The 12,033-nt window shown below is 36.3% G+C and overlaps 1 protein-coding gene across 1 annotated transcript; it reads left to right on the forward strand.

Moving 5' to 3' along the window:
• Window positions 1-353: 353 nt before the first annotated feature.
• LOC104627354 (transmembrane 9 superfamily member 3-like) lies at window positions 354-11,356 on the forward strand (the record flags this gene model as incomplete). Its single annotated transcript, XM_010295540.1, has 3 exons — window positions 354-549; window positions 6,046-6,168; window positions 11,196-11,356. Coding segments are annotated over 3 exons (480 nt in total), but the record flags the coding sequence as incomplete, so codon positions are not given.
• Between the last annotated feature and the right edge of the window lie 677 nt (window positions 11,357-12,033).

Consider the following 12,033-nt stretch of genomic DNA (forward strand, 5'->3'; position numbering starts at 1 on the left):
CACAAAATTTGTAAACGCTTTATTTATTTTTGAGACTTCTGCTTTTTTACACATCTGCTTTCTGCATCTTCAGCTTCTCTATTAAACTTGTATGAATTCCCCCCCTTCTGATACTTCAGCAAAGGGCTCTAAGAAACTGTATGATCAACTATGCCTTTTTTTGGTAGAAAGCAGGCTGAAAATCTTGTCCTAGAATCCCTGCCACTCAAAAGACAAAAATACCTGACTGTCTCCAAATGTAACCTGCCTGTGATTGAACAATCCTGCCTTGCTAATTAATATGAATGAGAGAGTTTCTTGAATATTTTTATTTTGCTGGGCTTCTCATCTAACTGAATAACTTTATCTTTCAGTACCAAGATAAGGAGGAAGTTGTTTTATGGATGAATACAGTAGGACCCTACCACAATCGCCAGGAAACATACAAATACTTCTCTCTTCCTTTCTGTGTGGGATCAAAAAAAAGCATCAGCCATTACCATGAAACCCTAGGAGAAGCACTTCAAGGAGTTGAATTGGAGTTTAGTGGTCTTGACATCAAATTTAAAGGTAAGCAATTGAAAGTGCATTTAGTCACTTAAAAAACCCCCCACAAACCCAGTCAGACAGGTTTAGAATTGTAAAGCATGTTCATCTAATTTTTCCTGAAATAACCTGAGATAGATGAAACTTTCCGTTTATCTTCTGTCTCCTCTTGTGACCACTGTATAGTCTATAGTCAAATATTAGCTTTCCAGAGTACTTTCTGCCATTTCTGAGGGAAGTATGGAGAAGCAGAGCATTGGACAAATCTCTTCTGTGAATAACCTGCAAAATACCTTAATAATGGAGAAATTAATGCATTTCTGTTTCAGTAATTCTTTAATCTAATTAAAGAACACTTTAGAACACTTAGAAAAAAGATAATTAACATATGATTTCATAAACAAAAACAAGTAGAACTTGAGTAACATTGAACCTCCAGCTCCTCAATACGTAGAAATCGGTACCATTCCTGTTTGGTTAAGAGAAGTCTTTTGGAATTCTGAACTACAGGGGCCAAAGTCATTCCAGACTAACACAAATTCAGAATGGTGGAAAGATGCTGTGGTTTTTGTACCTTGTGATTGTTTTGGCTTTAATTATGTCCCTGCCAGATTAATTCATCTATTGTCTTCCGTAGTTCTTTACAACAAGTACACCTGTTTTCCTTAAGTCTTATTTTGCTTTCAGGTTAGGATTTTCAAATTCTTATTTATAACTGCTTTTGCTGATGTTTTGACACAGAAAACTTTAGATTTTGTCTATTGTAAGTATTATTTATTGCAGTGGATCCATGAAGTGAAATCTGAATGGGAGTCAACTCTATTTTACTATCTTTAATCTGCTATTAAAAGTATTAAAATATCTTTTTTCAAAGTATAAATTAGTAGCAGTAGTTATTAGTACTTATTTACTATAAAATCATGTAAAATTTGTTGAAAACCAAATCCCCTTCATATACAGATTTTTAAAGTTACAAAAACAGAACAGGATTGCTATCAGATTCATTTTTTACAGGCTTAAAAGCTGTCATAAAACCAGTACAATTTATATCCAATGCTTGTAGGAAAATCTAAGTTTCATAGACCAGCCCTTAAAATTTAGCATTTATATAAAGGATTCTTTTCCAGTTTAGTTGTTGAAATGTGATGATAGTTTTTTGGTGACTCTTTAATGGTACATCTTGTTCTTGTCTGAAGTGGTGTTGACTTTTAAAAAAAAATAATTGTAACTGGATTATATCAGTGAAATTGAAATTTTTTTTTTTTAATGAATAAATTTTATGTAATTGTGATTGATTCATGCTCCCACCTCTGCACCAGTGGTCCAGAAGTTGCTGCAATGAAATTGAAACAAAGTTGTGGGTGTTTAGTGGTTTTGTTTGTGGGTTTTTTTTTTTCCTTAACAAATAGAAGCTTATGTTTGGGCACCAACAGATTCATATGTTCTTAAGACGAAGATACAGCTTCAAAGGGTGTTGAGTATCTAACATCTACAGCTGAAATAATTAAGAGCTGCTCAAGTACTTTTCCATAATCATTTAGATGCTTGAATATGCATTTAAATATCTAACCATAGGGACCTGCTTTTCAAAATGTTGGCATGACCGTCTGAAAGACTTGTACAGATTTTCATCAAATCTAAGCTCTGAGTTGAGAGGTAATCATGTTTTTCCTCATGTGTGTTTGGGATTATGCAAGACTAACAAGTACTGGTGTTTTTCATTTTTGAAGAGTGTTGTAAGAGTTTACAAAGTTCAATTAGATTTGCATTTTATATCTAAAGATATATTTTTATATATATCTTTAGATTTTTATCCTCTGAAGTGAGTAAAGGGGAATTAGAATTGTTAGCTTCTGCAGTGAAAAACAGTTCCCTTTTCAACATAGTTTGACTGGACAGCAGTAGCAGGAAAGTATGAAACTGTATGTTGTTCATCATATTCAAAGAATTTTTTAGGCTGCAGCTGTCAGTAACTGAAGTACTGTAGACGATGTAAGTAAAACTGTCAGTTGAATCAGTGGACCTTGCCTGTATTTTTCGAAATAGAATAAGAAAATTATGGCTCTGCAGAAATGCATTGTGCTGAGAATGGAGGTTTGCACTTGAATGCTCGTAGTGGTGACTGGTGGGGCAAATCTGCAGTGTATTCAAGAATTCAGGAAGTAGTGTTTCTTTTTGTATTTAAAAATTTACCATGTGAACATATAGGATAGCTGGATTTCCCTTCTGTTACAAACGTGAACCATAATGTTATTCTTACATCACAGGTCTCAAATTTGTATAAATATCTTTGCGAAGAAAGTAATGAGTTATTAACATACACTTATATTGTAATGTAACTGTAAGTTGTCAGCTGGCTTAATTCTCTTGTCAAGCTAAATCTAGAGTAATAATGCTTTTTATGTAATATGTCAGGTTCTTTATTCAGGCATTTGAATTGACATCCTCTATTTTACACCTGAGACCTAGTGAATTATTAAATGTATTGAACATTGGGATCATAGAGACTTCAATTAGAAAATTAATTTTTGACATTGCCATACAATACCAATCAGAGAAGATGAATTTAAAAGGGGAAAGGATTTTTCAACATACTTGCATTTTGCGCTTCTTTAGAAAGGTTATTAAATAACCATACTTCTAAGTGAGATCTCCTTGCCCAAGGCTTCCTTCTGGAACACCTCTAAAAAATGACAGGCATTCAGGATGATGTTCATGTTGTGCTATGATGTTCAGTGCTGTACTAAGAGATGATCAGATATAATGAGGTTTTATATGTTTGAGTAAAACCCACTTGATATGACTGTCCATGAGAAATTTAAAATCTGACATAAGCACACCTGTTTTTGTAATGAGTCTTGCTTTCATGCTCTTTTAAAATTTGCTTAATGTGCCACTGAAGTTACTGAAGCTGTATTATGTAGCAGATGTTACCTCTTTGACATCCCTGATGTAGACACAACACAAAACATACCTCTAACTTCACACTCCTCTTAGATACACACACAACCATAGCTTGGGTAAGAACTGTCTAATATACACAAAACTTCAGATGTGGTAAAGCTGTAATGAAGTAGACTTCAGCTTCCCCAGGCACTGAATACTCTTCTAGACTACTTTCACTTAATCATTCAACACAGTGGACTTAAGCTTAATCATCTAATCCTCTCCAATAATTAAACAACAGCTTCAGCATTCTCAGCGGTTGGAGAAAGGAGCACTTTTCTTCATTCCTCTTGCCTTCATTCACTTGTTTTCGGGGGAGGTGAGAGGAACTGTACTGTGTAGTATGGCTGAGGGTGAAATTGTGTACGCTATGTAAAGTCACACATACGTTTTGCAAGAATTGACTGGGGTTGTTTCTAATTATTCTGTTGGGGTTTTGTGCTGTTTACATCCTAGAGTATTAGATGCAGAATGGCTCATTTCTGTTAGTGTTTAAACAAACAAAAAAAAAGTCAAATTCCAGGGGTCTGAAACTCCATGGAGTAACAATCTAATACCAAATTTGTCTTCGTTAATAACTGCAAACAAAGGCTTCTGTATTCAAGCGATAAATGGGAAAGGTCTCTAAAAAGAGCACTTGTAGTTCATGTGACTTTTATTTCACTAGTAGGACTTGTTCCTGACCCTGTGTTGTCCTTCAGTTGTGCTGGAACCAGGGTGGGCGCTGTGTGTGTGTGTGTGTGTACACACGTACACCAGTCACGAGAGAGCCACCTTCTGTGGCTAATGCTTCTGCTAGGTAATGCTTCATTTAACAGTCTTTTACCAGTTTCTCTTTTACCCTCATTTTAATTCACAGTATATTTTCATTTGACTTATGTCTGTTGAACAATCCTTTCCAAGTTAAAAAATTTAACATTAGAAAGGTGTTATCCTTTATTTGAGTATAGTATGAAACTGCTGGAGAGTGACAATAAGGTGGCAAGTATTTTGGAAAGAATTAATTCCTTCTTAGCAACAAATACAGAAGATAGGGATTCTGTTTTTTTTCCTTTTAATTAATATCAAGATGACTCAATCTGTTAAAGTGAAAAAGTGCAAAGCAGAGGCTATTTTTTGGGGAACATGGTCCAAAAAGTGTATGATCTGGCTCAGTGGATGCATAAATGCAAACTGAGGCCTGGATTTGTAAGTCCGTGTTTCAGCTGTGGTACCAACTTCAGTGACTTCCTTCTCCTGAATGTACCAGTCCAGGCCCTGAAAATGTAATCTAAGCTCTGAAGCTTAGAGTGCATTTGTTAGGTCTTGGAAGAAACAATAATAGAAGAATACTAAAGTTTTCATAAGAAATAGGAGAAAGAGATGCATCCATTCCAGAATAGCCAGGGGCACTATTTTTTCCAGGGCTATAGGAAATCACTGCAACTATGCAGGACTGCTTTTGGCTGGCTTCTTACTGTCTTGCTTGACCAGACATACTGTGCCTATTTTCATTCTGACAAATTGTTGTTATCAGAGCAATGGTGTTTTGTGTTGGAAATATTCTGCTTGCTGGTGCTTTTTTTGTGCAGGTGAATTGATTTTGCTTTTAAGCTTTATATTGCAGTCGGTGTATAGGACAAAATAAGCTGCATTTTGATACAGGTTAGAGCTGTACTTGGGGCATAAATTAATTTTATCTGCTAGAAATGGGTCCTTGATGCCAGTGATGACAGGAGAGTGGGAGCTGGAATTATTTACATTCACTTTGTTTCACTATTTGCAGAGTGAAAACATTTACTAAGAAGCTGATGGAGGGTTTTTTTTTGTTTCTAAATCTGTTGCTGCCTGAATTCTTGTAAATATGAACCCTTTTGTCTTTTTCACTTGAAAAGGAAAGATTAGGGAAGGAAATTGGGATATGAAAGAATGGCTGCTAACTGCATTACTTACGAATTGTAGATGAGGAAAAATAGCTTTCTGGCTCAAAGCGGTAGATTTATTTTATTTCCAAATGTAGCCTCTTCTGCATTCTTTGCATTATTCCTCTTTTTGTCTTCTGTCCTTTTTTTCTACCTTTACCCTGATTGCTTTGTTTCTTCCTTTATGATGGTTTTTTGAAAATTGCTGAGAACTTTAAAAAGTTTTATTTTTTTATGAACAGTATTTGCTAATTAGTGAGCCTGATTATACTAAAATGGAGAGATAATATCATACACAGTTTTCAGTATTTGTTAATAATTTCATGCCTCTTGTTAAAGTAAAAGAGGTCTCATGGTCTGTCCAGCTAAAGCTGCCATCAGCTAATAGGTCTTAATTTTAGTGTGGGTGAAGTAGCAAAAGGATACTTTGAAACCTTTCCATATCCAGTTTGTGGGAAGCTTCTGCATGTGAAAGAGCAGAATTGCAAAAGCAATTGTGTAATGGCTTTAATGGTTAATGGTTCCTTTTTAAATGACCTCTTTTTTTGCCTACTTGAGGATAGCCAAGAGGGGTTAAAGACTCCAGCAGTGTCTGTGCCTCCATTTGCTTGATTTGCTTCTGCTTTGAGCCAGCTCATTAATAAATCATTAATTGTGCTTTAATTTTTTGCAGACGATGTAATGCAGACTACTTACTGTGAAATTGACTTGGACAAAGGCAGAAGAGATGCATTTGTGTATGCTATCAAAAATCACTATTGGTACCAGATGTATATTGATGACTTGCCAATATGGGGTGAGTGATATGATGCATAAACAAGTTGGTTGCAACTACAGGAGTCCTGTGCTAGTGGGTTTCATGGAGTCATTTAATGACTAAGCTTCATTACAAGAATCTCACAAATATGTAGAACTTATGTAACCAAATACTACACATAAGTTGAAGGATTATTGTACTGAAAGAACAGTAGGATGGCTTGTACTAGTGAACTGCAACAACAGTGAAAAGCTGTTTTGTTTCTCAAGCACTGACTTAATAATAGCAAGTTCTTAGGGTTAAATTCTTCTAAAGGCTCAAGTGAGTGGTAATGAGACAGGTCAGATATAAGGTTCATGTTAATGTGTTCATGAATAACAACTTTCATAAAACTCAGTGTTTAAACTTTATTTTGCTAGTTCTTGTGTTTATTACTAATGCAAGAGCTGTTTGATTTACAGTAGTTTAGTGGCTTTTAACAGTTTTACATCTGCAGTCTGTGGTTATATGAATGAGTTTTATTTTTACTTGCTCTTATATAGTTCTTAAAATTGCTCTTGATGAGTATTATTAATCTGGTCTCAGAAGTGCTTGTGTCTTGAATAAAATTGTTTGTGTCCTTATTGCCATTGTCTCCTAATATCTCTGTTTTTTTGTTACCCCCTTGTAATCTGTCATCACATACCTAGTGAAGAGTGCTTTGCAGATTGCACTTTGCACTGATAGCAATCAACTAAACTCCCCAAGCCCTAATCTCCCTGTTGTAGCTGTAAACTGAAGGGAAATGAAAAGCACCACAAAATGCTTTGTTAAGGTAAGGTCTTTGTTGCCTGTGTTCTGTGAAAGAGGTACAACCGCCCACAACACCTACAAAAATACAGTTCAAGCCACATGATGAAAGTCTTTTGATAGGTAGTATGCTGAATAACGATACCCATCATTCATTCATTCTGAAAGAGGGTGGGGTTTTTTAGCCCTTTCCAATAATTTTAATTTGTTTTAAAAGTAGCTATTTGATGAACATGAGCCCGAGCCAGAGATGCTAGTGCTTTTTTAATTTTTTTATTTTTTTATTTTTTTTTAAATGAGAGTTGATCCTCTGCCTCTACTCTGCTGTCATAAGACCCCACCTGGAGTACTGCATCCAACTCTGGGGTCCCCAACATAAGAAGGACATGGACTTGTTGGAGTGAGTCCAGAGGAGGGCCACGAAGATGATCAGAGAGCTGGAGCACCTCTCCTATGAAGACAGGCTGAGAGACTTGGGATTGTTCAGCCTGGAGAAGAGAGGGGTCTGGGGAGACCTTATAGCAGCCTTTCAGTACCTGAAGGGGGCCTACAGGACAGGGACTTTTTACAAGGGCATGTAGTGATAGGACAAGGGGTAATGACTTTAAACTGAAAGAGGGTCAGTTTAGATTAGATGTAAGGAAGAAATTCTTCACTATGAGTGTGGTGAGACAGTGGAACAGGTTGCCCAGAGAAGTTATGGATGCCCCATCCCTGGAAGTGTTTAAGGCCAGGCTGGATGGGGCTTTGAGCAACCCGGTCTAGTGGAAGGTGTCCCTGCCCATGGCAGTGGGCTTGGAACTAGATGATCTTTAAGGTCCCTTCCAACCCAACCATTCTGTGATTCCGTATGATTGATTTATCTGTTAGTCAGGAAGGTTCTTGCTTTTTTCAAATCTATCTGTTTTTAAGAGATAACATGGACACAGAAGTACTCATATATTGTGTTTGTTCTTTTCAGCTGATTTGCTTAGTGTGTGTAGCAGATCTGTGTCAAAGCTTGGAGCAGACCCTAATTAATCTGTGTGGCCTTTACTATATTTCTTCCACAATTGCTGGTAGGCTTTTTAAAAGCATGCATGACTGACAGTTGTTGCTACAATATTTTTTATGCTTTTTGCCTTTCAGCAAAAGATCAATGAATGGTTTTGCTAGACTAGAGGCAGCTCTGTAGGCTTTAGACTGCCCAGGGATGATGGATGCTAAGCTGACTTCTTTGGAATCCTCTGTGGCTAGCAAGTCTTGAAGACTTTCTTTTTTAGGACTGATTTTTCTGATCTTATTTGGGAACATTTTTTCTCACGTCAAATACTGAAGAACAAATATACTTACTAAATATTCTACACACTGACTAAATTTTATGCTCTCAGCCTGAGAAGTCTGGTTTACTGTGATTCCAGTGTTTTTAATATTCTTCAGCAGTATGCTTTGTATGTACACATTGTCATTCCTAATGCTACAGCTAAAAAACATATAGAATCTAGATATCATATTCATATGATATTAAGAAGCTGGCTTTCGTAGTTGTTTGGAACCAGAACCTCAAGTTGCGATACTTAATGACTGCAGCATTGTAAGTAATTATAATATTATGCAAGGATGTAATCTGACATCGGGTGTGAAAGCAAGCGGTGCTGAAGATCTTGGTCTGTCTCCTGAAGTCTAGGTAAAACTAGGAGGACTTCAGGGTAGGTTAGTCAATGTTAGCCTGGTTTTTATTTCAAAAAATGAATTGGTTATTGATGGGGGGATGAGAAAGGAATGGATAGACCTGAACTGATCAGAAGTGTTTATCTGCAAGTCCGAACAAGTCTTCCTGACCTTTGTGTTCCAACTACAGTTTAGAAAACTCTGAATATAGCTTATCTGTGTTAATTCTGGCTTTTCTGGGTCTGTGTTCAACAACAGGAATATTTCAGACTCTGAGTGCTGCCTAAACCTTAAAGCTCTGAGACTTGCTGCTCACCAAATACTTCTTATTATATTTCTGTTATGAATATGGCATCAGCGATACCATATACACGGCTCCTCCAGTTTCTTGGTGTCTTCAGCTGTGTTGTATAGGCTTCCTTACTACCACGTAATGTGGTGGTAGAGATACTAAGGAGAACTAGTATCTTTTGCTTGATTGAGTGTCATCGCATGGCTGTTAATTTCAGTAATTGTAATTAAAAACATTAGGACTGCTTAAAATACACGGAGTAAGAACTTCAGTAATTATGATGGCATCTCTGAAATACTCTGAATACTGAGAAGTGTTTTTGTTTTATTAAGATACTGTCCAGAACTGGTTACCCTTAGCTTGCATTAAAAATATCTTGTGCTGAAATGGCTTTTTAGTTACTATGTGAAGGCAATCATGTTGATCCACTTCATTTGGATTACCTTTCCTGAGAAGCGTACTAGTCAGCATGTATTTTATGTAGTGTATCATCCAATCCGCTATTTTTTCATTGTTTATTTGTGTCTCGTAGCCAGATAAAACCAAAATTTTGTTCCCTAAATGTAAATGGCTAGAGTCATTTTTTTGTGCTACCAGAAGAAAGTAACCATTCTCTGAAGAGCTTAAAAGAAAATTATTCAGATGGTGCTAATGTTTGCTGGGAATTCTCGGCAACTTCTGATTAATTCTGTTCTTAAAGCAGAACACTCACTTCTCTGGGCTCATCCAGATGCATTTGTGGCACTCCTCCTGACTCCTGGCAAACTTTACTTAAGTTCATGTTTTATGTTCTTCATGGTTTTCTACCTTGTTAAGGCTTACTGATATCAAAGTCATACACATAACCATTAATATTTGAAATTCTCCTTATGAAGTCCTCCAAATATCCAGTAAGGACCACTCTATTTTCAGTAAAGACTAGGCATAAAATAACTTTTCTTAACTGCTGGTAACTACAGGTAATGACTTCAGGATGCTGTTTGAGGGCTTTAGAAGGTTTAGACTTCATTTTCTGACCTGAAAAAAGCAACCAGATCTTTTTAAGTGCATTCAGATAAAATGATTCCATTTTCTATTTTGTCCTGAATTGCCATCCCACAGTGGAGTGGCTGAGCTTCACTGTCTTCATTTCAGGATGTCTCCCTAAGTGTATGGAGCACTGTGTTAGTTCACTCCTTCAGGTAGTGATTGATCAGAATGTCCTATAAAGTAGTTTAGAGGTCTGTATTGTCATGGTTTTGGATACTGCCATGGGAACAGGTGGTATGCCAGCTGCTAGGCTGTATGGCATAGGCACAGACTGGCACCGTGTTTCATGTGGATGGCATATACAATGCAAGCCTGACAGATAAGCATGAGTAAGAAACGTGACAGAAAAACACCACCTTGAAAATTAAAAAGCACAGGTAATGCACAAGTGCCATTCCTTCATATACCTGCTGCCTGTTCCAGATCCTTCACCTACTTGTTCTTCCACTCCCCCCATCTTTGTATATCTTGAGTACTGCTTTTATTGTGGTGATCTTTGGTGTGATGGTCTTGACATTAAAGGTGATGCTTGTAGCCTGTGAACTTGGTGACTGCTAGACTTGACTTTTTTTTTCCCCAGCATAGTACATTCTCTGGAATTTTTCTATATTAGGTTAGACATTTTGCAGTAATTTATTGAAAAGTAAGAATTTAATCATGGCTAATACTGACTTCAGTTGAGTTCTGATGCTCCAGGAGCATCTAAACAACTTTCCATGTTGGAGATAATGGCGGTAATAAAAATCTTCCAGCAAACGATAACTTTCTGAATTTTTCAGTGAAAGTAACAGAGGGAGTGGGGAAAAAAAAAAAAGTAATTCTTGACAAGCATTGGAAGCTTGTATGCAAATGAGAGCAAAAAGTATGTGTTGGGGAGTCAAATAATGAGGAATAGGAGTGAAAGTAAAATTTTTAAGAGTGAGTGAAGGGATAGATGGGAGATGGGAAAATACAGAGTTCTTGGCTAAGTTCTGTTCATGGCAATGAAATCTGTATTCAGCTAGTTGTTTATCTGGTAAGAATTCCAGATAAAACTACAGGAACTGTTGTATCTTCTGTTTCTTCTGCAGCATTTGCAGCTGCATGCTTTTTTCTTCTAATGCCATTACAAAATGCTTCTTGCAGATACCTGTGGATTGAAGGTGTAGTCCAGGTACTAGAGTTGAAAAGAAGAACGTAAAGTCTGCTGTAGTTATGTTGCTTTTTTAGCTAGCAAAACTTTTGTAATGTGTATTTTAAAAAAATAATTACAGAATATTTGAAAAGCATACCGGGTAATAGATGCTTACACTTGTTTCCTATGCAGGTATTGTTGGAGAAGCAGATGAAAATGGAGAAGATTATTACCTTTGGACTTACAAAAAACTTGAAATCGGGTACAATGGAAATAGAATTGTAGATGTCAATCTGACTAGTGAAGGAAAGGTGAAATTGGTACCAAACACAAAAATCCAGATGTCGTATTCAGTAAGTAATTGGGTGATGCATCTGTAATAAGAAATTCTATGTGGTGAAATAGCTCAAAAATAGGTACTAGTATACTTACAACTATGTATTGATACATCAGGCTATATTCACTCCTTCAAATATTTTTTTATTATTACTGAAAAACCTTGATAGGTTTATTAAGAATAAATATTAAATGATGATTTTTTTAAACGCTTCAAACAAACTGAAGCTTCTGTAATCTGCAGAAAAATGTTTTGGTGGGAAAGGAAAATGTCCAAAAAAGTATGGAGACTAGACGTATAGAGGACCCTCCAGTAGGTATGCATTTTCTTAATGTTTGTAGCTCTGACATTTGCATCATAGATTTGAACTGGATTCTGAGCTAGGACCAAAACTCATTGTAAGCCTTCATACTTTGCAAGCAGTTAGTATCAAAGCTTATTTTGTTTTTGCAATTCCAGTGAAATTTGTCTTATTTCTGTAACCTTACTAGTAAGGTTTTCTCTGAAGCCCTCTGCTATTATATTGAATTGCTCTCATAAAAAGTAATAAATAAACAGTGTTTCCTGATCTGAGATAATGAATTAAATTTTTCAGTTTTCCGCTGTACTTACTTGACGTTACTTAAATTTGTCGTGATTCACTTATGTTCTCCACATTTGTGTACTGAAACTAGTTCTTAATGCATTGCTTTT

Source organism: Phaethon lepturus, unplaced genomic scaffold (genome assembly GCF_000687285.1).
Source record: "Phaethon lepturus isolate BGI_N335 unplaced genomic scaffold, ASM68728v1 scaffold55669, whole genome shotgun sequence".
Classification (NCBI taxonomy): domain Eukaryota; kingdom Metazoa; phylum Chordata; class Aves; order Phaethontiformes; family Phaethontidae; genus Phaethon; species Phaethon lepturus.